The sequence below is a fragment of the Pseudophryne corroboree genome, chromosome 7 (genome assembly GCF_028390025.1).
Source record: "Pseudophryne corroboree isolate aPseCor3 chromosome 7, aPseCor3.hap2, whole genome shotgun sequence".
NCBI classification, from domain to species: domain Eukaryota; kingdom Metazoa; phylum Chordata; class Amphibia; order Anura; family Myobatrachidae; genus Pseudophryne; species Pseudophryne corroboree.
Window position 1 is genome coordinate 411,108,480 of NC_086450.1, and position 21,293 is coordinate 411,129,772.

The 21,293-nt window shown below is 46.8% G+C and overlaps 2 protein-coding genes and 1 pseudogene across 3 annotated transcripts in view; 2 read left to right on the top strand and 1 right to left on the bottom strand.

Moving 5' to 3' along the window:
- Positions 1-2,570, bottom strand: part of UBFD1 (ubiquitin family domain containing 1) — a 65,112-nt gene extending 62,542 nt beyond the window's left edge. The window contains exon 1 of the mRNA XM_063934702.1: positions 2,381-2,570. Coding sequence (XP_063790772.1) covers positions 2,381-2,510 — 130 coding nt within the window. The 5' untranslated portion in view covers positions 2,511-2,570. The remainder of the gene's footprint in view (positions 1-2,380) is intronic.
- EARS2 (glutamyl-tRNA synthetase 2, mitochondrial) overlaps positions 2,474-21,293 on the top strand; it is an 81,325-nt gene continuing 62,505 nt past the window's right edge. For both annotated transcript variants that reach the window (XM_063934700.1, XM_063934701.1), the window contains exons 1-2: positions 2,474-2,770; positions 19,236-19,391. In XM_063934700.1, the coding sequence (XP_063790770.1) occupies positions 2,659-2,770; positions 19,236-19,391 (268 nt within the window). In that variant the 5' untranslated portion in view covers positions 2,474-2,658. The remainder of the gene's footprint in view (positions 2,771-19,235; positions 19,392-21,293) is intronic.
- On the top strand, positions 9,293-9,411 carry LOC134946210 (5S ribosomal RNA; annotated as a pseudogene).

Sequence of the window (21,293 nt, forward strand, 5' to 3'; positions counted from 1 at the left end):
GTGAGGTATTTTTAGCCAAAATAGGTATTCATTTGCCTCCCAGGGCGCCCCCCTCCCAGCGCCCTGCACCCTCAGTGACTGCCGTGTGAAGTGTGCTGAGAGGAAAATGGCGCACAGCTGCAGTGCTGTGCGCTACCTTTAGAAGACTGAGGAGTCTTCTGCCGCCGATTCTGGACCTCTTCTTACTTCAGCATCTGCAAGGGGGCCGGCGGCAAGGCTCCGGTGACCATCCAGGCTGTACCTGTGATCGTCCCTCTGGAGCTGATGTCCAGTAGCCAAGAAGCCAATCCATCCTGCACGCAGGTGAGTTCACTTCTTCTCCCCTAAGTCCCTCGTTGCAGTGATCCTGTTGCCAGCAGGACTCACTGTAAAATAAAAAACCTAAGCTAAACTTTTCTAAGCAGCTCTTTAGGAGAGCCACCTAGATTGCACCCTTCTCGGCCGGGCACAAAAATCTAACTGGCTTGGAGGAGGGTCATAGGGGGAGGAGCCAGTGCACACCACCTGATCGGAAAGCTTTACTTTTGTGCCCTGTCTCCTGCGGAGCCGCTATTCCCCATGGTCCTTTCAGGAACCCCAGCATCCACTAGGACGATAGAGAAAATGTTTAGAAGATTGCACATCAGGAAGCTAAATCCCACAAGTGGCACACAGGGAGTTCAGCAATTGGGGGAATATTTGCCCACACATGGTACACAGGAGGTGAAACAATGCTTCTCAGATGGCACACAGGGATGCAGCTATATTCCACAGATGGAAAACACTGAGCAGCCACATACCACAAATGGCACACACAGGTGCACTCAGGGGAAGCTATGTTCCGCATATGGCACACAGGGGACAGCTATGTTCTGCAGATGGCACACAAGGGGCAGCTATGTAGTGCAGATGGCACACAGGGGGCAGCTATGTCCTGCAGAAGGTTCACCAGGGGCAAAAATTTTACACAGATGGCTCAGCTGGGGTAGATATGTTCCGCAGATAGCACACTGGGACAGCTATGTATCACAGATGGCACACAGGGGGCAGCTATGTATCACAGATGGCAGCTATGTTCTACAGTAGGTACACAGGGGGCAGCAATTTTTCACAGATGGCACAGATATGTTCCACACATGGGGCAGCTATGCTCCACAGATGGCATACTGGGAGCAGCTATGTTAGGTGGAAGGTACACAGGGGGCTGCTATATATCGCAGATGTCACACAGGGGGCAGCTATGTTCTGCAGAAGGTACACAGGGGGCAGCAATTTTCCACAGATGGCACAGCTATGTCCACACATGGGGCAGCTATGTTCCACAGATGGCAGCTATGTACTGCAGATGGCTCACAGGGGCAGCTATGTTCTGCAGAAGGTACAAAGGGGCAGCTATGTTAAACAGATGGCACACTGGGGGCAGCTATGTTCTGCAGAAGGTACACAGAAAGCAGCAATGTTCCACAGATGGCACAGCTAAGTTCCACACATGGGGCACCTGTGTTCCGCAGATGGCACACAGGGAGCAGCTATGTTCCGCAGATGGCACACAAGGGGCAGCTATGTAGTACAGATGGCACACAGGGGGCAGCTATGTCCTGCAGAAGGATCACAAGGGGCAGCAATTTTACACAGATGGCTCAGCTGGGGTAGCTATGTTCCGCAGATGGCACACTGGGACAGCTATGTATCACAGATGGCACACAGGGGGCAGCTATGTTCTACAGTAGGTACACAGGGGGCAGCAATTTTTCACAGATGGCACAGCTATGTTCCACACATGGGGCAGCTATGTTCCACAGATGGCACACAGGGGGCTGCTATGTACCGCAGATGGCACACAGGGACAGCTATGTTCCGCAGATTGCATACTGGGAGCAGCTATGTTAGGCGGAAGGTACACAGAGGGCAGCTATGTTCCACAGAAGGCAGACAGGGGACAGCTATGTTCTACAGATGGCACACTGGGGGCAGCTATGTTCTACAAATGGCATAGAGGGGGCAGCTATGTATCACAGATGGCATAGAGGGGGCAGCTATGCATCACAGATGGCATAGAGGGGGCAGCTATGTATCACAGATGGCACACAGGGGGCAGCTATTTTCCACAGATGGTACAGCTAAGTTCCACATATGGGGCAGCTATGTTACACAGATGGTACACTGGGAGCTAAGCAGCGGCGTGTTACAGGGTAGATCATGTGATGGGTTGGCAGTTATAAAGGGAATGGTGAGCAGGCAGTTACTGTGAGATGGGCACCAGGGGAGGAACTAGCTGTGGCAGCTGGCAAATAAGCTGAGTGAGTGAGTGGCCGGCATATAGCAACAAGCGGCCGATGATCTGAAGACGGGTCACAGAGGTTAACACATAGCCCTGCCCTCTGGAGGACCCGGTACCCACCGTCCTGGGACGCCATGATGATTGTGTACAAGTCTCCAGCGCGGGGGCTGTCGGGAAAACTCACAATTAGCCGTTTTGGACCCAGCCGGCTACTGTAGCCCTGGCAAGAACCGGAAGACCCAAACACCATAGAGACAAGCTAAGATGGAGCAAGAAGGTCCTCCATCAGGCCACCGGAAACAGAGTTTGCCGGCTTGCCGGAAGCACGCTTGTCTAGCATCTACCCTACTGCTCTGCAAGGGTTAATTCTCCAGCACACAGCCAGGGAATGAGATGAGATGAGGCCGCTGCTGCTCCGGCCTCTGCGCTTGTGGGTGACCCCGGGAAGGAGATGGTGCTCTGCGGGGCCTCAGATAGAAGTCCGGGTGCGGTTTGCTCCCAGCCCCACAGGTAGTGTAGCGCAGGACTTGGAACTGACAGTGCATGCTGGTACATGTAGTCCTGCAGGCTGTCATGAAGAAAAGTCTTGGTATATCCTGCACAATAATTTAGTCTCAATTAGTAAGATGAGTTGATAGACCTATTTGCATAATAAAAGCCTTATAAAGCGCAGGGAGTCATTAGACTGTTGGTGGTGCTCTCCTGGGTGTAAGTGACTGCTGTTGTATGCAAGAGTGTCATAGGGGTAAATGTAATGAAGCAGTGATAAGAGTGGAGTAATAAGCCAGTGGAGAAGTTGCCCATGGCAACCAATCAGCATTGAAGTAACATTTATAATTTGAATACTATTAAATTATTCAGAGCAGCTGAGTTTGAAAAATCAGTAGAATTGTCTGTTACTTCAGACTCCTCAGATCACTGGGAAGCAGTAAAGTATGAGGGGCCCATTGAGCACAGACTTTAGGGGATGTGTCTGTGGATGGGGGGCAGGGGAGCACAGTGTAGGATGTTGAGGGGAACGGGAAAACTCACCCACTGCCAACCTCTGCCTACTACTGCCGTTCTATGCATTTTCCTGTCACTCTATACCTCCCTCTGTCTCTCCCTAGTCACCCATGGCCACCCTCTGTCTCGCTCTGCCACCCCCATCACCCTCTGTCTCTCTGCCACCCCTATCACTGTCTGTCTCCCCGTCAGCTCTGCCTCTCCCTGCCAGCCACTGCCTCCCTAGTCTGTCACTACCTCTTTCTTCCACCCTTTTCCCTCCCCGTCACCCTCTGCCACCCGCTGCCTCACCCAATTGACCCTCTGTCTCACTCTGCCATCCTCTCTCTAACTCTGCCACCCCCATCACCCACTGCCTCTCCCAAGTCACCCTCTGCCCTCACTTTGCCATCCACCTGTCACCCACTGCCATCCTTTGTCTCACTCTGCGATACTCTGTCACCTCCATCACCCTCTGTCTCACTCTGCCATCTCCCTTTCTCACTCTGCAACTGCCTCTCCCTAGTCACCCACTACTACTCTCTACCACCCCATCACTGTCTGCCTTCTCGTCACCCAGTGCCACTCCCTAGTCACCTTCTGTATCTCCCTGCCACCCACTTCCTCCCCAGTCTCCCAGTACCTCTTCTTGCTACCCTTTGCTTACTCATCGCCCTTTACCACCCCCTGCCTCTCCCAGTCACCCGCTGCCTCCTAATGTCTTCCTGCCACCCCAAAAGCTTTCACAGCAGGTATAAACCTAACATTTGTATAAATATATTATTTAAAAAAAAAACACATGCAGGGCAGGGACTCTGAAAGGAGTTCATCCCTGCGATTGTGTAAGAAATGAAATGATTACATTAGCGGTCACTTCAGTTCTGTTTTGTGCATCCACAGTGCTACTATGCATCTGTGGTCTCCTGAACACACGTGTGGCGGACATTCTGCGTTAACTTGCTGGGGTCCTGTAATAAATATAATCGTCTGACGGGGTTTCAGAGCAAAATAGTCTGAGACCCGCTGCATAGAGGGTGCTACTATTAGGGAATTATACAGTATAATTATACAATTGTCAACAAGAAAACCTATAGGACAAGGAAGCCAAACATATGGTATGCCTTTGTAGCACTATACAAGCCGAATCACTGCCACTGTGTAATTCAGACTGTCTGGTTTTGTACATGTTTTTTCTTCTTTAGGAATGTAGCCGTTTATCCCAATAGTTCAAAAATTATTATTTACATATCGTCTCACTGAGGCAGTTTTTAATTCAATTATGCAAAAACAGTAAATGATTCCTAAAATAAACAATAATATGGAAGGATATAGTGCAATGACCCTTGTATTTAAGATTAGTGTTTCTTGAAAGTTTTACTGCCCATTTGACCTAGACAGAATAGAGGGGGTAATTCCAAGTTGATCGCAGCAGGAAATTTTTTAGCAGTTGGGTTAAACCATGTGCACTGCAGGGGAGGCAGATATAACGTGCAGAAAGAGTTAGATTTGGGTGTGGTGTGTTCAATCTGCAATCTAAATTGCAGTGTAAAAATAAAGCAGCCAGTATTTACCCTGCACAGAAACAAAATAACCCACCCAAATCTAACTCTCTCTGCACGTGTTATATCTGCCTCCCCTGCAGTGCACATGGTTTTGCCCAACTGCTAAAAAATTTCCTGCTGCGATCAACTTGGAATTACCCCCAGAATCCGCTCTTTAGAAAGAGGATTGATTCCATCTCATGAAAGTGATTCAGTATGTATTGCCGGTGGTCAGGATCCCAGCAGCGAGCCCGCTCGCCACGCATTGGTCCCAGTCGTCACACACTATTATATTCCCCCTCGGGTAGTGGCATGGACCACCACCTGACTGGGAATACAGGGCTGCGGTTGGGATTCCCGCGTCTGTCTCCTGGACGCCGGTATCCTGACAGCTGGCAAATTGACTCCGGCAGCACAAATAACGCATATGCTCCTGACACAGATGGCATTTGATCGTATACAGTACTACACTGTGTATATAATCAAATGTGTATACTTCTGTATATATAGACTGTGTATAGGATCAGATACTGCCTGGGTCAGGCCATATGCATTGCTGGTGCCACTGCAGCAATATTGTGATACTGCACTGCCATGGGTGTAGTACGTTATGCCGGCGCTCGGGCTCCCGGCGACCAGCATACCGGCGCCAAGAGCCCGACCGCCGGCATACTGACAGCGTGGCGAGCGCAAAGGAGCCCCTTGCGGGCTCGTTGCGCTCGCCACGCTGCGGGCACGGTGGCGCGCTACGCGTGCCACTCTATTTTATTCTCCCTCCAGGGGGGTCGTGGACCCCCATGAGGGAGAATAGTTGTCAGTATGCCGGGTGTCGGGATTCCGGCGCCGGTATACTGTGCGCCGGGATCCCGACATTGGGCATACAGAAGACCACCCCACCGGCATCCCCTGGACAAAAAGAGACTGGAAGCTGGGGATGGAGAAGAACCTCTTCAGTAGCAGAAGGATTGAGCTGTATGTGCATGGGGGTGAGTGGCCGTGATTACAGACAACAAACATCTGCTGTCACTGAGGCAGAACCTACAGACAAGTCAGTGTGTCAAAAGTAGGCAGTAGTGTACGCCTACTTATCGTTCAGTTGGGGGGATAGTCCCTCTAAACTGGAACGATCAGTTGTAAACATTTAAACTTATTTGATTTTACGAATTAGTTGGACCAACCGTTTGTTACTGTTCTTCAGCATGTGGAAACAAGCGAGTGATTATCGTTTTCTTCCGCACACTGACAGATTTATCTTCGAGCCAGCTAGTTGGCTGCTCTGAAAGATTGTTTTGGTGGATTTTGGGCCATACAACAGACCAACTTTCCTCCAACCGTTCAACTGAAACGGTGTCCCACACACCTAACCAATTTTATCAGACCAGCCAACCACCCAACTTTTTCAGCAGACCAAGAAAATGCACTGCTGTGTCTTGCTGAGACAATAATTCCAAGAGTATAATGTATTTAAAATGTATTCATACATAAAAATGAAGATACAAATATAAAAACCTCTCATATGCACATATAACACCCCAGCAATAATAAAGAGAACTTCATGTAGCAAAATAAACTAATTGTAACAAATAGAGATTATATCCAGCCATGGTGGTGCTTTGCAAATGCTCACATGTGTATAACTGATTATTTAAGAGCATTCTCTCCAAAGTGTGGTTAGCAAGCCAAAAAAAGCACGCTAATGGGCAAAACCATGTTGCACTGCAGGTGGGGCAGATGTAACGTGTGCAGTGAGAGTTAGATTTCTCAGCCAGCCAGCATCTCATTGGCTGCCAATACATACCGTCACAGCGGATAGTCCCACTGGTTCTCTGGATCACCCCCAATATAATTCCTGTGTTAACTGAAGATGGTTTTCTTCAACTAGTTGGCTGGTTGCAATGATATTGGCCATCTTAAGGGTGGTATAATACAAAGAACACATACGTTGAACTCACTAGTTAGATAAAACACCCACGCAAAGAATTAAGAATCAAGTAGGTTTTAAGGTAACAATATGGTTAAAAAAGGGGCAGACTAGATATGAACCAAGTGGTTCTTATCTGCCATCAAATTCTATGTTTCTTTGTGTCTCGATTCATAAAATGAAGGTGAGGGAAAAGCAATTGCTATTTCGTCTCAAAGTGAGGTCCTGTGAATGAGGAACATTTCATCTCAAAGTGAGGTCCTGTGAATGCCACGATTTGAGGAACACATTTAACTGTGTGTTCGGTTGTCTTTAGTATCAGTCTAAAAATACGAGTCCTGTAAAAAAGCAAAAAATCCTAGCAAGCAAGGTAATCTTAACAATAGGTTCCTAACAAACTGGTAAATTCTCAAATTAACACCACTTAGCATATTCATGATAACCAAATGGACATAGCTGTCACGTGTATTGGCAACAAGTAAGTTCTTTGTTAAGTATGGCTGTTGATGATCAGGTATGTGTATGCTAGTGTTCATCCATGCAGTAATTCTTAACACCATATTGTTCTCCTGAACAAAATATGTTGGTATCAAGCAGACATCTCTGCTATAGTAATTAAGGTACACCGTGATAGAATTAGAGTGGGGAGTTAATAACCATATAGCCCCTTTCTCCGGCAGGGTCCACAGGTTATCCACAGGATAACATTGGGAAATGATGGAGCGACAGCGGATTGGCACCAAACGATTACAAGCTTTCAGTCCTCCCAGGATGCAACGGGGTAGTCCATATATCCCTGCCCACTGACTCAGGCAAATCAGTTTTTTTGTTTGGTGCGGCAGGAGCCGGACCATGGTCACAGGGCTGCTGTTCTCTGCAGCCCTAAGCTTTATTAATTTATTTTTATAGTCTTACTATGTTTTCTGAGTGATCTTTCCTAACAGCGTCTTACACGCATATTGGAAAGAGTCGCTCCAACAACTCTCTGCCGGGTCGCAACAATGCTTACCCACGGTACAAGTGCTGTCTCGACGGGCGTCTGTGTCGGATATACTAGCAGGTCCAGCAGACGTTACCAGGCTGTGGTCGGAGCACTGGGAGAAGGTAAGACATCGGTTCCACTTAGAAGGGGAATACGGACACAGCCACACTGTATTGGGAGGAGACTACCAAACAGTAGCTGACGCGCCGCCACCACGGGTGCTCCAGTGCTAGGCCTTAGGGATTATAAAGCACCAGGATTAGTATGAGACTGCGATCCCTAGGGTTGATGTCAGCAGTGGGGAATCAGACGCTCTCCTGGTCGCCCCTCCCCCCAGTTCATAACCAGTTTCCGTGCGTCTCCCGCCATGAACTGTTGCCTCACTTCCACCTCAGACGCTACCACGAGGGGTCTCAGTCGCAACATAGGCCGCTGCGTCGGTGTACAAAGCTTTACCGCGAGGAGACCGGGTCGCAGACTGGTGCATCTGCAATGTGCATCATACACAGTGTGTTCACTGAGCGTCTGTGTTCACTAAAAATTCCCGGAGCGACAGTGTACACTAGTAGCGTCTGGATCCACTCAGCGTTCGCTAACGTATTGATGGATCTTGGAAGTGAGGTGAGTCTCCCTGTATCCCACTCTACTGAGTACGGGTTATACAGCACTAAAATTCTGTCTACTTTGTTAGTATGAATAGTTAACTTTAGTGTCTATTGCATAGGAGTTTTGTGTACAATACTGTGGTTTTCTTCGCAATGTGTCTGAATAAGTTATTCGTATCCTCAATGCAGGTGCATGGGAAGGGTCACACATATCACTTTAGAAAAAAGTGGTTACAGTCACAAACTGTGAAAGTGCGGATTATTTATCATGTCTAAGAGCGGCATACACTGACAGAATCACTCATATGTTGTTGTTTGGCAAAAACTGTATTATCCTCTATGATCTGGTACAGGATGGTTATGTGTAAAATGATTTGCTGTTTAGCATAATACATTCCTGATCTACATGAGGTATAGATAGACCCATTGAGGCAATGTTTGCGCAGACCTTGTACAGTTTAGCTGAAATGTTAATTCTTACATTATTAACACATGCTGCTCACTGCTTATGGTATATCCCCAACAGCGTCGCCAATAAGACAAGCTGATGAACCGAATGTAAATAAATCATCGACTTCACAGGCTACACATGATAATCATCAGACGATGAAAGCTCTTTATACTCTACTTCAGCATACGAAGAACAGGTAAAAGATATCCGCTAAATAAATGAGAGTAAAAAAGGCTAGTCTGTCAATAGAGGCAGCAGAGCCTGGGGTAAAAAAAATAAGGCACTTGTTTAAACGTCCCAAAAAGGCCTCTTCACGAGGGCAGAATTCAGGAAAAAGGTTTGGGTTACACCCAATAAAATAGAATGCCCAGCAAATGGGATTCCAATATCTTTTTCCAGCTAGGGACTGTTTAAAATAGGGAAGTGCCTCGCAAAATAGATATGCATGTCAATGATAATGCAAAAATCTACAGGGCCTCTGCCGTCAAAAGAAAAAGACCATATTGTCTTTGTGGCAGTCATAAGGCCAGCCATGACTTCACCTTGCAATCTACGGCTATACCACACTGGATAGGCCCAATCTCACTAGATTTTGGAAGCTAAGCAGTGTTGGGCCTGGTTAGTTCTTGGAGGGGAGACCACCTTGAAATACCAGTTGCTGTAGGTACATTGGGCTGAGGAACTGGAAGACAAGTTTTCAGCGCCTGCAAGGGAGTAAGAAGCCCATATAGCTCATATGGACACTAATGTTCTAGGGCATCAGCATAACAATAGTTGTTCGAGAGCAGCTTGGTTCACATACATGGGAAGCTGATTCAGAATCTAAGAAGGTTCTGGAAACTTTGCCTTGGCTTGAACTTTCTGTTTGGGAAGGAGTTAACAGTTATTCTGGAGTCAGAAACAGACTCCAAGAAGGTCACGTTTCCTTCCACATATAACCCCAAATCTAGGGGTCCGGTTCGGCCTTGTCGGTCATGAAGGAACGTAACAGCCTCAATACAATAAGTTTGGTAAGGCAAAGGCAACCAGAGGCCAGCTTCCAAACCAGAGGCCATCAGAATGATGGTGCAGGTCTACTTCGGGCGGATTCCAGAAGGATAAGGGGCCGACTTCTTCAGTTTGCACAGATTTGATAGCAGTCTACAAATAGATGCCTGGGTGCAAGAAGCGGTATCTCTAAGGTTATACTTTCCCTTCTGGAACCATTCTCCTAAAAGGTTTTCGGTTTCAGCCCGTCTCTGGTAGAGGCGCAGGTGAGGGATTTGCATGAAGCAATTCAGAAAATGTTTTGTCAGGAATAGTCATTCCAGTAACCCATGCTCAATGGGGGGGGTTTATTCCCACCTGGGTCAAAAACAATCCCTTGCCCCATTATCAATTTCAAAAACAGAGAAATTTGGGTAACACGGTTCATGTGGAGGCAACTCCATAGTTGGGTGGGGAGCCAATATAATACATGGTATTCCTGGATAAGTCGGGTATCTTACCTTCAGGCTCCTATAACACTGTCCATCAGTGTTATCTCAAGGTCTACCATCCTTCAGCAAAAATTCAGTTAGGCCTTACCCTTTGGGTTAGCCACAGCCCCAGAGTATTTACCAAAATGATTATGGCAATTTATCTTCGTTAGTAGAGTTTAAGAAAATTGCCATACCTTAACCACCTTCTTATCCTGACACAAATACAGGAAAGGTTCTGTGTCATCTACAACATACAAATAACTTGTCTACAGAGGCACGGGTGGTTCGTAAATGGGATCATCTCTGGTTCCGTAACATAACTCACGGTGGGGCTATACTGAATTCAAGTTTTCAGAAAGTAGTTACCTCGGAACAAGATATCCAAGGCAAAGCTAGGAGAGTTGTTACAATATCAAACAATATCAATTCACGCAGCAATGCGAATGATGGGTTTGATGGTGTTAACAATACACATGGTGGAGTGGGCATAATTCACTCAAGACTTTTCCAGCATCTCCTCCATCTATGACCGCATCACACTGGATATGTCCAATCTCATTTTGGAAGTTAAGCAGTGTTGTACCTGGTTAAATTCTCTGAGAGCAAGACCATCTGTGAATACCAGGTGGTGAAGGTGGGCCAGATAGACAGTACACAAACAAGTACGTGGTACTGGCAAAAAAAGGTAAGAAAGCGAGTAGCCTGGGGGCTACAGACATTCCATCTAGATCAGAGGATACCTTTTTCTTTTTGGATATCAGGTGGGGAAATCCTGACAACAAATGCAAGTCTTCACGGCTATGGGGGCCATTGTCCGGAAAATTATGATTCCGGGGATTATGGACCACAGGAGAAAGGTGCCTGATAATAAATCTGTTAGCACTTTGGGCCATATACTGGGTCCTGATTCAGGCACGGGACATTCCTAAAGGAAGATCGGTCCAGATACGCAGGGACAAGGAAATGGCAGTAGTGTACCTCAACTTTCAGAGAGGAACATGCAGATAAATAGCAAGAAAGGAGGTAAATCACATACTAAAGTGTGCAGAACTCCATCTTCCAGCCTTGTCCGCAGGGTTTGTTCCGGGAGTCCTAAACTGAAGAGCTGATTTCTCAGTCGACACGCCATTCAGGTAAATGAATGGGCTTTGCACCCTAAAGTCGTTTCAGACTCGGGTAGACAAATGGGCTTGGCCAGAGATAATTCTCATGGTGTCCCATCTAAACAACAAAAGCCATAATCGGGCCAGGAACAAAGGAAGTGATCTTTGTGGATGTCCTTTTAATGGGAATTTTATTTCTCTTATGTGTTTCTCAAATCATCCTGCTACTCAGGATAGTGAGGAAAATACAACAAAGATGCCGGGATTCTAATAAGCCCCAGCTTGGCCCAGAAAGTGTTGGTACACGGATCCGCAGAAAATGTTGAATACCTTTTCTGTTTCCTCTACGCCCAGACTAAGACGGGGTCCTTGATTATCACAGATATCTGGATCAACTGTTTTATGGTGTGGCTCTTGAAATCTATATACTGAAGTCCAGAGGATTCTCACAAATGCTCAGAGCAAGGAAAAACTTCCTTGACTCGTATTTATCACCAAATACGGCAAGCTTATATTCATTGGTGCAATGGAAGAGATATGGACCCGAAATCTTGCAGAGTTTCCAGGGTTTTAGCATTCCTTCAGACAGGAATAGATAGCGGTGGCTTCCTTGGAAATACAAGTGTAAGCATTGACTGTATGATTCCGAAAGAAAAATGCCAAATTGCAGGATATGCGCACTTTTTTCCAGGGAATGCTGCACATTCAACCTTCCCTTTTTCCTACTACAGGGTCAGGGAATCTAAATCTAGTCCTCAAAGCCTGTCAAGTTGCCCTGTTTAAACCACTAAGTGAAGTGGATTTTAAATGGTTGACAGCTTAAGTTCTCGTTTGGCTGCCTATGGCATCAGCTAGAAGAGTGTCAGATTTAGGAGCACTGTCATGTTATTCTCCTTTTCTGATGTTATCCAGATAAAGTAGTTCTCAGAACTAGGTCTGGGTATCTTCATAAAGGGTGATCTATATTCCACCTTTAATGAAGATATTATGGTCCCGGTTTTTCAGGAATCTGGATTTTTTGCGGGAGATGCGTCGCTGGACGTAGTCCGGGCATTAAGTATCTACATGGATCGTACCAGTGCCATCAGAAAGACAAATTCTCTTTTCATCCTCTACAGTTTTCACAAGAGGAGATGGCCTGCTACTAAACAGACGCTAGCAAGATGACTTCGAATGACGATTTCAGAAGCATATTCTTAAGGTGATCTCCCTGTCCCGGCTAATGTCTATGCTCACTCTACATGTAAGGAAGGTCTTTCATGGGTAGCACAATATTGTGTTTGAGCAGAACAGATATGTAAGGCAGCCACATGGCTTCCAATAAACACATTCAATCAGACATTATGCCTGGGATATCTTTGCCTCTCGTGATGCTCAATTCGGGCGTCAGGTTCTCCTATTAATCAGGAGCGTCCCCACCACTAAAAATTGCTTTGGGAAGTCCCAATGTTATCCTGTGGATAACCTGTGGACCCTGCCGGAGAAATATACGTTATGGTAAGAACTTACCGTTGATAACGGTATTTCTCCTATGTTCACAGGTGTCCACAGGGATCCCACCCTGACGCACCTGATTTGAGAATCTTTATACTCCCTAAACTCTTCCCTTTTGCATGGAAGAGTGTGCATGTGTGTTTTTCGCCTGAATAAGGTTCTACATGATGCTCCTGCCTAAATGCTTTGGAATACAACTGATTTGCCTGAGTCAGTGGGCGGGGATATATGGACGAGCCTGTTGCATCCTGGGAGGACTGAAAGCTTGTGATCGTTTGGTGCCAATCCGCTGTCGCCCCGTCATATCCCAATGTTATCCTGTGGAAACCTGTGGACATAGGAGAAATACCGTTAACGGTAAGTTCTTACCATAAAGTATAATTTGCTACAATTTGCTCAAAAGCAGTGAACGGATCACTGCAAGGAAGAAAGGTCACTTCAGCTGTTCATGGTATTGCTAACCAGCAAGCTACCTGTTACGCAGTATTGCAGGGAGCAACCACTAGGCCGAATGAGAGAGTGATGAACGAAAGATAAGGAGAGAATACCTGCGATCCTAGTGAGAAATGTGCATGTCACAGTTTCCTCACTCCTGCTGTCAGGGTGCTCCCGCCAGAACCGACGGAAGCTAGCGCTGACTAGTCTGTCCGCTACTCTTTGTCTGAACGTACGTTTCACCCTTTAGACTAAGTAAATTGATTAATTACTTTGTTTCATGATTGGCTTTTACTTTCTCTGTTATTTGTTTACAGTTTAATCACAGTAAACAGACTCTGTTCAGGATTGATAGTTTTAAATATTGGTACATGTGAATAAGGGTGGGTACACACTGGCCGATATATCGGCCAGTATATTGCGGGTCCGTCTATCAGTGTGTACCCACCTTAAGGGAATTTATACACGTATTGTAATTCCCTAAAGAGTAAGGTATGGTGACCTACCCCTGATTGGGTAAATATTGATAACTTTCAGAGTTAGATACACGGCAAATGGAAACATATTTTCTCTGACGTCCTAAGTGGATGCTGGGGACTCCGTCAGGACCATGGGGATAGCGGCTCCGCAGGAGACAGGGCACAAAAGTAAAAGCTTTAGGATCAGGTGGTGTGCACTGGCTCCTCCCCCTATGACCCTCCTCCAAGCCTCAGTTAGATTTTTGTGCCCGGCCGAGAAGGGTGCAATCTAGGTGGCTCTCCTAAAGAGCTGCTTAGAGTAAAAGTTTTGTTAGGTTTTTTATTTTCAGTGAGTCCTGCTGGCAACAGGCTCACTGCTACGAGGGACTTAGGGGAGAAGAAGTGAACTCACCTGCGTGCAGGATGGATTGGCTTCTTAGGCTACTGGACACCATTAGCTCCAGAGGGATCGAACACAGGCCCAGCCATGGAGTCCGGTCCCAGAGCCGCGCCGCCGACCCCCTTGCAGATGCCGAAGAGTGAAGAGGTCCAGAAACCGGCGGCAGAAGACTTTTCAGTCTTCATGAGGTAGCGCACAGCACTGCAGCTGTGCGCCATTGTTGTCAGCACACTTCACACCAGCGGTCACTGAGGGTGCAGGGCACTGGGGGGGGGCGCCCTGGGCAGCAATGAAATACCTATACTGGCTAAAAGATACATCACATATAGCCCCTGGGGCTATATGGATGTATTTAACCCCTGCCAGGTCTCAGAAAAACGGGAGAAGAAGCCCGCCGAAAAGGGGGCGGGGCCTATTCTCCTCAGCACACAGCGCCATTTTCCCTCACAGAAATGCTGGTGGGAAGGCTCCCAGGCTCTCCCCTGCACTGCACTACAGAAACAGGGTTAAAACAGAGGGGGAGCACTTATTTGGCGATATGATTATATATATTAAGATGCTATAAGGGAAAAACACTTATATAAAGGTTGTCCCTGTATAATTATAGCGTTTTGGTGTGTGCTGGCAAACTCTCCCTCTGTCTCTCCAAAGGGCTAGTGGGGTCCTGTCCTCTATCAGAGCATTCCCTGTGTGTGTGCTGTGTGTCGGTACGTGTGTGTCGACATGTATGAGGACGATGTTGGTGAGGAGGCGGAGCAATTGCCTGTAATGGTGATGTCACTCTCTAGGGAGTCGACACCGGAATGGATGGCTTATTTAAGGAATTACGTGATAATGTCAACACGCTGCAAGGTCGGTTGACGACATGAGACGGCCGGCAAACCAATTAGTACCTGTCCAGGCGTCTCAAACACCGTCAGGGGCGTTAAAACGTCCTTTTACCTCAGTCGGTCGACACAGACACGGACACTGACTCCAGTGTCGACGGTGAAGAAACAAACGTATTTTCCTTTAGGGCCACACGTTACTTGTTAAGGGCAATGAAGGATGTGTTACATATTTCTGATACTACAAGTACCACAAAAAAGGGTATTATGTGGAGTGTGAAAAAACTACCTGTGGTTTTTCCTGAATCGGATAAATTAAATGAAGTGTGTGATGATGCGTGGGTTTCCCCCGATAGAAAATTATTGGCGGTATACCCTTTCCCGCCAGAAGTTATGGCGCGTTGGGAAACACCCCTTAGGGTGGATAAGGCGCTCACACGCTTATCAAAACAAGTGGCGTTACCGTCTCCAGATACGGCCGCCCTCAAGGAGCCAACTGATAGGAGGCTGGAAAATATCCTAAAAAGTATATACACACATACTGGTGTTATACTGCGACCAGCGATCGCCTCAGCCTGGATGGGCAGCGCTGGGGTGGCTTGGTCGGATTCCCTGACTGAAAATATTGATACCCTTGACAGGGACAGTATTTTATTGACTATAGAGCATTTCTATATATACGAGATGCACAGAGGGATATTTGCACTCTGGCATCATGAGTAAGTGCGATGTCCATGTCTGCCAGAAGATGTTTATGGACACGACAGTGGTCAGGTGATGCACATTCCAAACGGCACATGGAAGTATTGCCGTATAAAGGGGAGGAGTTATTTGGGGTCGGTCCATCGGACCTGGTGGCCACGGCAACAGCTGGAAAATCCACCTTTTTACCCCAAGTCACATCTCAGCAGAAAAAGACACCGTCTTTTCTGCCTCAGTCCTTTCGTCCCCATAAGGGCAAGCGGGCAAAAGGCCAGTCATATCTGCCCAGGGGTAGAGGAACGGAAGAAGACTGCAGCAGGCAGCCCCTTCCCAGGAACAGAAGCCCTCCACCGCTTCTGCCAAGTCCTCAGCATGACGCTGGGGCCGTACAAGCGGACTCGGGTGCGGTGGGGGGGGGGTCGTCTCAAGAGTTTCAGTGCACAGTGGGCTCACTCGCAAGTGGACCCCTGGATCCTACAAGTAGTATCCCAGGGGGGGTACAGATTGGAAATTCGAGACGTCTCCCCCTCGCAGGTTCCTGAAATCTGCTTTACCAACGTCTCCCTCCGACAGGGAGGCATTATTGGAAACAATTCACAAGCTGTATTCCCAGCAGGTGATAATCAAAGTACCCCTCCTACAACAAGGAAAAGGGTATTATTCCACACTATTTGTGGTACTGAAGCCAGACGGCTCGGTGAGACCTATTCTAAATCTGAAATATTTGAACACTTACATACAAAGGTTCAAATCAAGATGGAGTCACTCAGAGCAGTGATAGCGAACCAGGAAGAAGGGGACTGTATGGTGTCCCTGGACATCAAGGATCCTTACCTCCATGTCCCAATTTGCCCTTCTCACCAAGGGTACCTCAGGTTCGTGGTACAAAACTGTCACTATCAGTTTCAGACGCTGCCGTTTGGATTGTCCACGGCACCCCGGGTCTTTACCAAGACAGATTTCGGCAGATTTCACGCAAGAATTTTTCAGTGGGATCTGCTGGAAAAATGGTCCGGATCGCATCTTCAGATGCATCAGCGGATAACCCTGTCTCCAAGGACAAGGGTGTCTCTTCTGTGGTGGCTGCAGAGTGCTCATCTACTTAAGGGCCACAGATTCGGCATTCAGGACTGGGTCCTGGTGACCACGGATGCCAGCCTGAAAGGCTGGGGAGCAGTCACACAAGGAAAAAATTTCCAGGGAGTGTGATCAAGTCTGGAGACTTCTCTCCACATAAATGTACTGGAGCTAAGAGCAATTTACAATGCTCTAAGCTTAGCAAGACCTCTGCTTCAAGGTCAGCCGGTATTGATCCAGTGGGACAACATCACGGCAGTCGCCCACGTAAACAGACAGGGCGGCACAAGAAGCAGGAGGGCAATGGCAGAAACTGCAAGGATTCTTCGCTGGGCGGAAAATCATGTGATAACACTGTCAGCAGTGTTCATTCCGGGAGTCGACAACTGGGAAGCAGACTTCCTCAGCACGACCTCCACCCGGGAGAGTGGGGACTTCATCGGGAAGTCTTCCACATGATTGTGAACCGTTGGGAAAGACCAAAGGTGGACATGATGACGTCCCGCCTGAACAAAAAAAATTGGACAGGTATTGCGCCAGGTCAAGAGACCCTCAGGCAATAGCTGTGGACGTTCTGGTAACACCGTGTGTGTACCAGTCGGTGTATGTGTTCCCTCCTCTGCTTCTCATACCTAAGGTACTGAGAATTATAAGACGTAGAGGAGTAAGAACTATACTCGTGGCTCCGGATTGGCCAAGAAGGACTTGGTACCCGGAACTTCAAGAGATGCTCACAGAGGACTCATGGCCTCTGCCGCTAAGAAGGGACTTGCTTCAGCAAGTACCATGTCTGTTCCAAGACTTACTGCGGCTGCGTTTGACGGCATGGCGGTTGAACGCCGGATCCTAAGGGAAAAAGGCATTCCGGAAGAGGTCATTCCTACCCTGGTCAAAGCCAGGAAGGAGGTGACCGCACAACATTATCACCACATGTGGCGAAAATATGTTGCGTGGTGTGAGGCCAGGAAGGTCCCACGAAGAAATTTCAACTCGGTCGATTCCTGCATTTCCTGCAAACAGGAGTGTCTATGGGCCTCAAATTGGGGTCCATTAAGGTTCAAATTTCGGCCCTGTCGATTTTCTTCCAGAAAGAATTGGCTTCAGTTCCTGAAGTCCAGAAGTTTGTCAAGGGAGTACTGCATATACAACCCCCTTTTTGTGCCTCCAGTGGCACTGTGGGATCTCAACGTAGTTCTGGGATTCCTCAAATCACATTGGTTTAAACCGCTCAAATCTGTGGATTTGAAATATCTCACATGGAAAGTGACCATGATGTTGGCCCTGGCCTCGGCCAGGCGAGTGTCAGAATTGGCGGCTTTGTCTCACAAAAGCCCATATCTGATTGTCCATTCGGACAGGGCAGAGCTGCGGACTCGTCCCCAGTTTCTCCCTAAGGTGGTGTCAGCGTTTCACCTGAACCAGCTTATTGTGGTACCTGCGGCTACTAGGGACTTGGAGGACTCCAAGTTGCTGGATGTTGTCAGGGCCCTGAAAATATAGGTTTCCAGGACGGCTGGAGTCAGGAAAACTGACTTGCTGTTATCCTGTATGCACCCAACAAACTGGGTGCTCTTGCTTCTAAGCAGACGATTGCTAGTTGGATGTGTAGTACAATTCAGCTTGCACATTCTGTGGCAGGCCTGCCACAGCCAAAATATGTAAATGCCCATTCCACAAGGAAGGTGGGCTCATCTTGGGCGGCTGCCCGAGGGGTCTCGGCTTTACAACTTTGCCGAGCTGCTACTTGGTCAGGGGCACACCCTGGCTGAGGAGGACCTGGAGTTCTCTCACTCGGTGCTGCAGAGTCATCCGCACTCTCCCGCCCGTTTGGGAGCTTTGGTATAATCCCCATGGTCCTGACGGAGTCCCCAGCATCCACTTAGGACGTCAGAGAAAATAAGAATTTACTTACCGATAATTCTATTTCTCGTAGTCCGTAGTGGATGCTGGGCGCCCATCCCAAGTGCGGATTGTCTGCAATACTTGTACATAGTTATTGTTACAAAAATCGGGTTATTATTGTTGTGAGCCATCTTTTCAGAGGCTCCGCTGTTATCATGCTGTTAACTGGGTTCAGATCACAGGTTGTACAGTGTGATTGGTGTGGCTGGTATGAGTCTTACCCGGGATTCAAAATCCTTCCTTATTGTGTACGCTCGTCCGGGCACAGTATCCTAACTGAGGCTTGGAGGAGGGTCATAGGGGGAGGAGCCAGTGCACACCACCTGATCCTAAAGCTTTTACTTTTGTGCCCTGTCTCCTGCGGAGCCGCTATCCCCATGGTCCTGACGGAGTCCCCAGCATCCACTACGGACTACGAGAAATAGAATTATCGGTAAGTAAATTCTTATTTTTATGTGGTTAAAGCCAGTCCTACAGGCTGCCAAATACTGCTTTAAGAGTTAAAATGAATCCGACACCTATTTTTTGCATATATTTTTCTATTTGAGGAATATTTGTATATGTGGCGTGTGTCGTAGAAGGTTTTTTTATTTTGCTGTTTCTCTAGTGATGACCATTCTGTTGCCCCCTTAGGCTTCCTGCACCTGGGTGGCCTACGCACAGCGCTTTACAACTATCTTTTTGCCAAGAAATATGAAGGTACATTTATTCTGCGCCTGGAAGACACTGACAGAAACCGCCTAGTTCCTGGAGCTGCCGAGGGTATAGAAGACATGTTGGAGTGGGCAGGTAGGTTCTCGCTGTGTGCCGCTTATACTGCTCTTCATTAGAATATATATATACAGGTTGAGTATCCCTTATCCAAAATGCTTGGGACCAGGGGTATTTTGGATATCGGATTTTTCCGTATTTTGGAATAATTGCATACTATAATGAGATATCATGGCGATGGGACCTAAATCTAAGCACAGAATGCATTTATGTTACATATACACATTATACACACAGTCTGAAGATAATTTTAGCCAATATTTTTTATAACTTTGTGCATTAAACAAAGTGTATCTACATTCACACAATTAATTTATGTTTCATATACACCTTATACACACAGCCTGAAGGTCATTTAATACAATATTTTTAATAACTGTGTGTATTAAACAAAGTTTGTGTACATTGAGCCATCAAAACACAAAAGTTTCACTATCTCATTCAAAATGTCCGTATTTCGGAATATTCCGTATTTCGGATATTTGGATATGGGATACTCAACCTGTGTGTGTGTGTGTGTGTGTGTGTGTGTGTGTATATATATATATATATATATATCAGCTTAGTCCATTGAGCATTATAATCTGAACAACAGTAATAGAACATTTAATCAAATGGCTGTATGATATGGTCACAGCAATGTTGGCCAAGGATCAGCAGGATGTGAAAGTGAATAAAAACAAGCTATGTGAGGTTATATGTGGACTGTATAGAGGGGATGTAATTGGGTAGGATACTTTTATGAAGGTAATGTGGGTAGTTCTGGAATCTGATAAGCTGTCTGACGAGGTGAGTTTTCAGGGAACGCTTGAAGGTTTTGAGACTAGAGGAGAGTCTTATTGTGAGTGGGAGGGCATTCCACAAAGTGCAAAAAGTCCTGTAATTGTGAATGGGAGCGAGTAATGCGTGTGGAGGAGAGACTCAGGTCCAAATTAGCTAATTAGTTTCCCAAGAGATGTGTTATAGATTGAGAAAAGCAGGGGACCTAATACTGAGACTTGCAGTACTCTAGCTGAAAGAGGTAGCGAAGATGAGGGGGTAAATTTACTAAGATGGGAGTTCTATTTAAGATGGGATGCTGCCCATAGCAACCAATCAGATTCCAGGTATTATCTTCTATAAGGTGCTAGATAAATGAGAAGTAGAATCTGATTGGTTGCTATGGACAACATCCCATCTTAAATAGAACGCCCATCTTAGTAAATTTACCCTGCGGTGTATTCAGAGAAACAAACACTAAAATAGCGATTAAATAGGTCGGATGAAAGCCCAGAAAGGGCTGTATCCTGAAGACCTAGGGATTGTAGTGTATGTATGAGAAGAGAGTGGTCAACAGTGTCACATGTGGCAGAGAGATCTAGAAGAATAAAAAGTGAGTAATGGCCTTTAGACTTAGCAGTGACCAGATCATTCACTTTATTAGTAGTGACTGTAGGCAAGTCTCTCAAGTAACTTGGAGGGGCATGGGAGCCGAGAGATGGGACTGTAGCTTGAGAGAGGGTCAGAATCTTGCTTTTTCAAACTGGGAGTAATCACTGCATGCTTGAGCAGTGGTGGAAAGATACCCGTCAATAGAGATTACAGATTTTAGTTAAGGCTAGGGTGAGCCCAGGAGATAGATATTTACTGATTTGTCTGATTTGTAAATGTGTAGGATCAAGAGGAGAAGTAGTAGAGCAGGGGGATGAGAAGAGTGTAGATGCTTTATCTTCATTTGTGGAATCAAATGAGAAGGTGCCAAAGGGTTCAGGTAGAGAAATAAGCAGGCCACTGGCTGAGGAAGAGCATACCGTTTCATTTTGGATCTTATCAATCTTGTTCTTGAAATAGAAAGTGAGCTCTTGTGAATTGATGGCAGCTGGTGGGTTTTTGTTCATGCAGTCTCCTGTTGTCGCAGCGAGCAGTGACACAGATTATTCT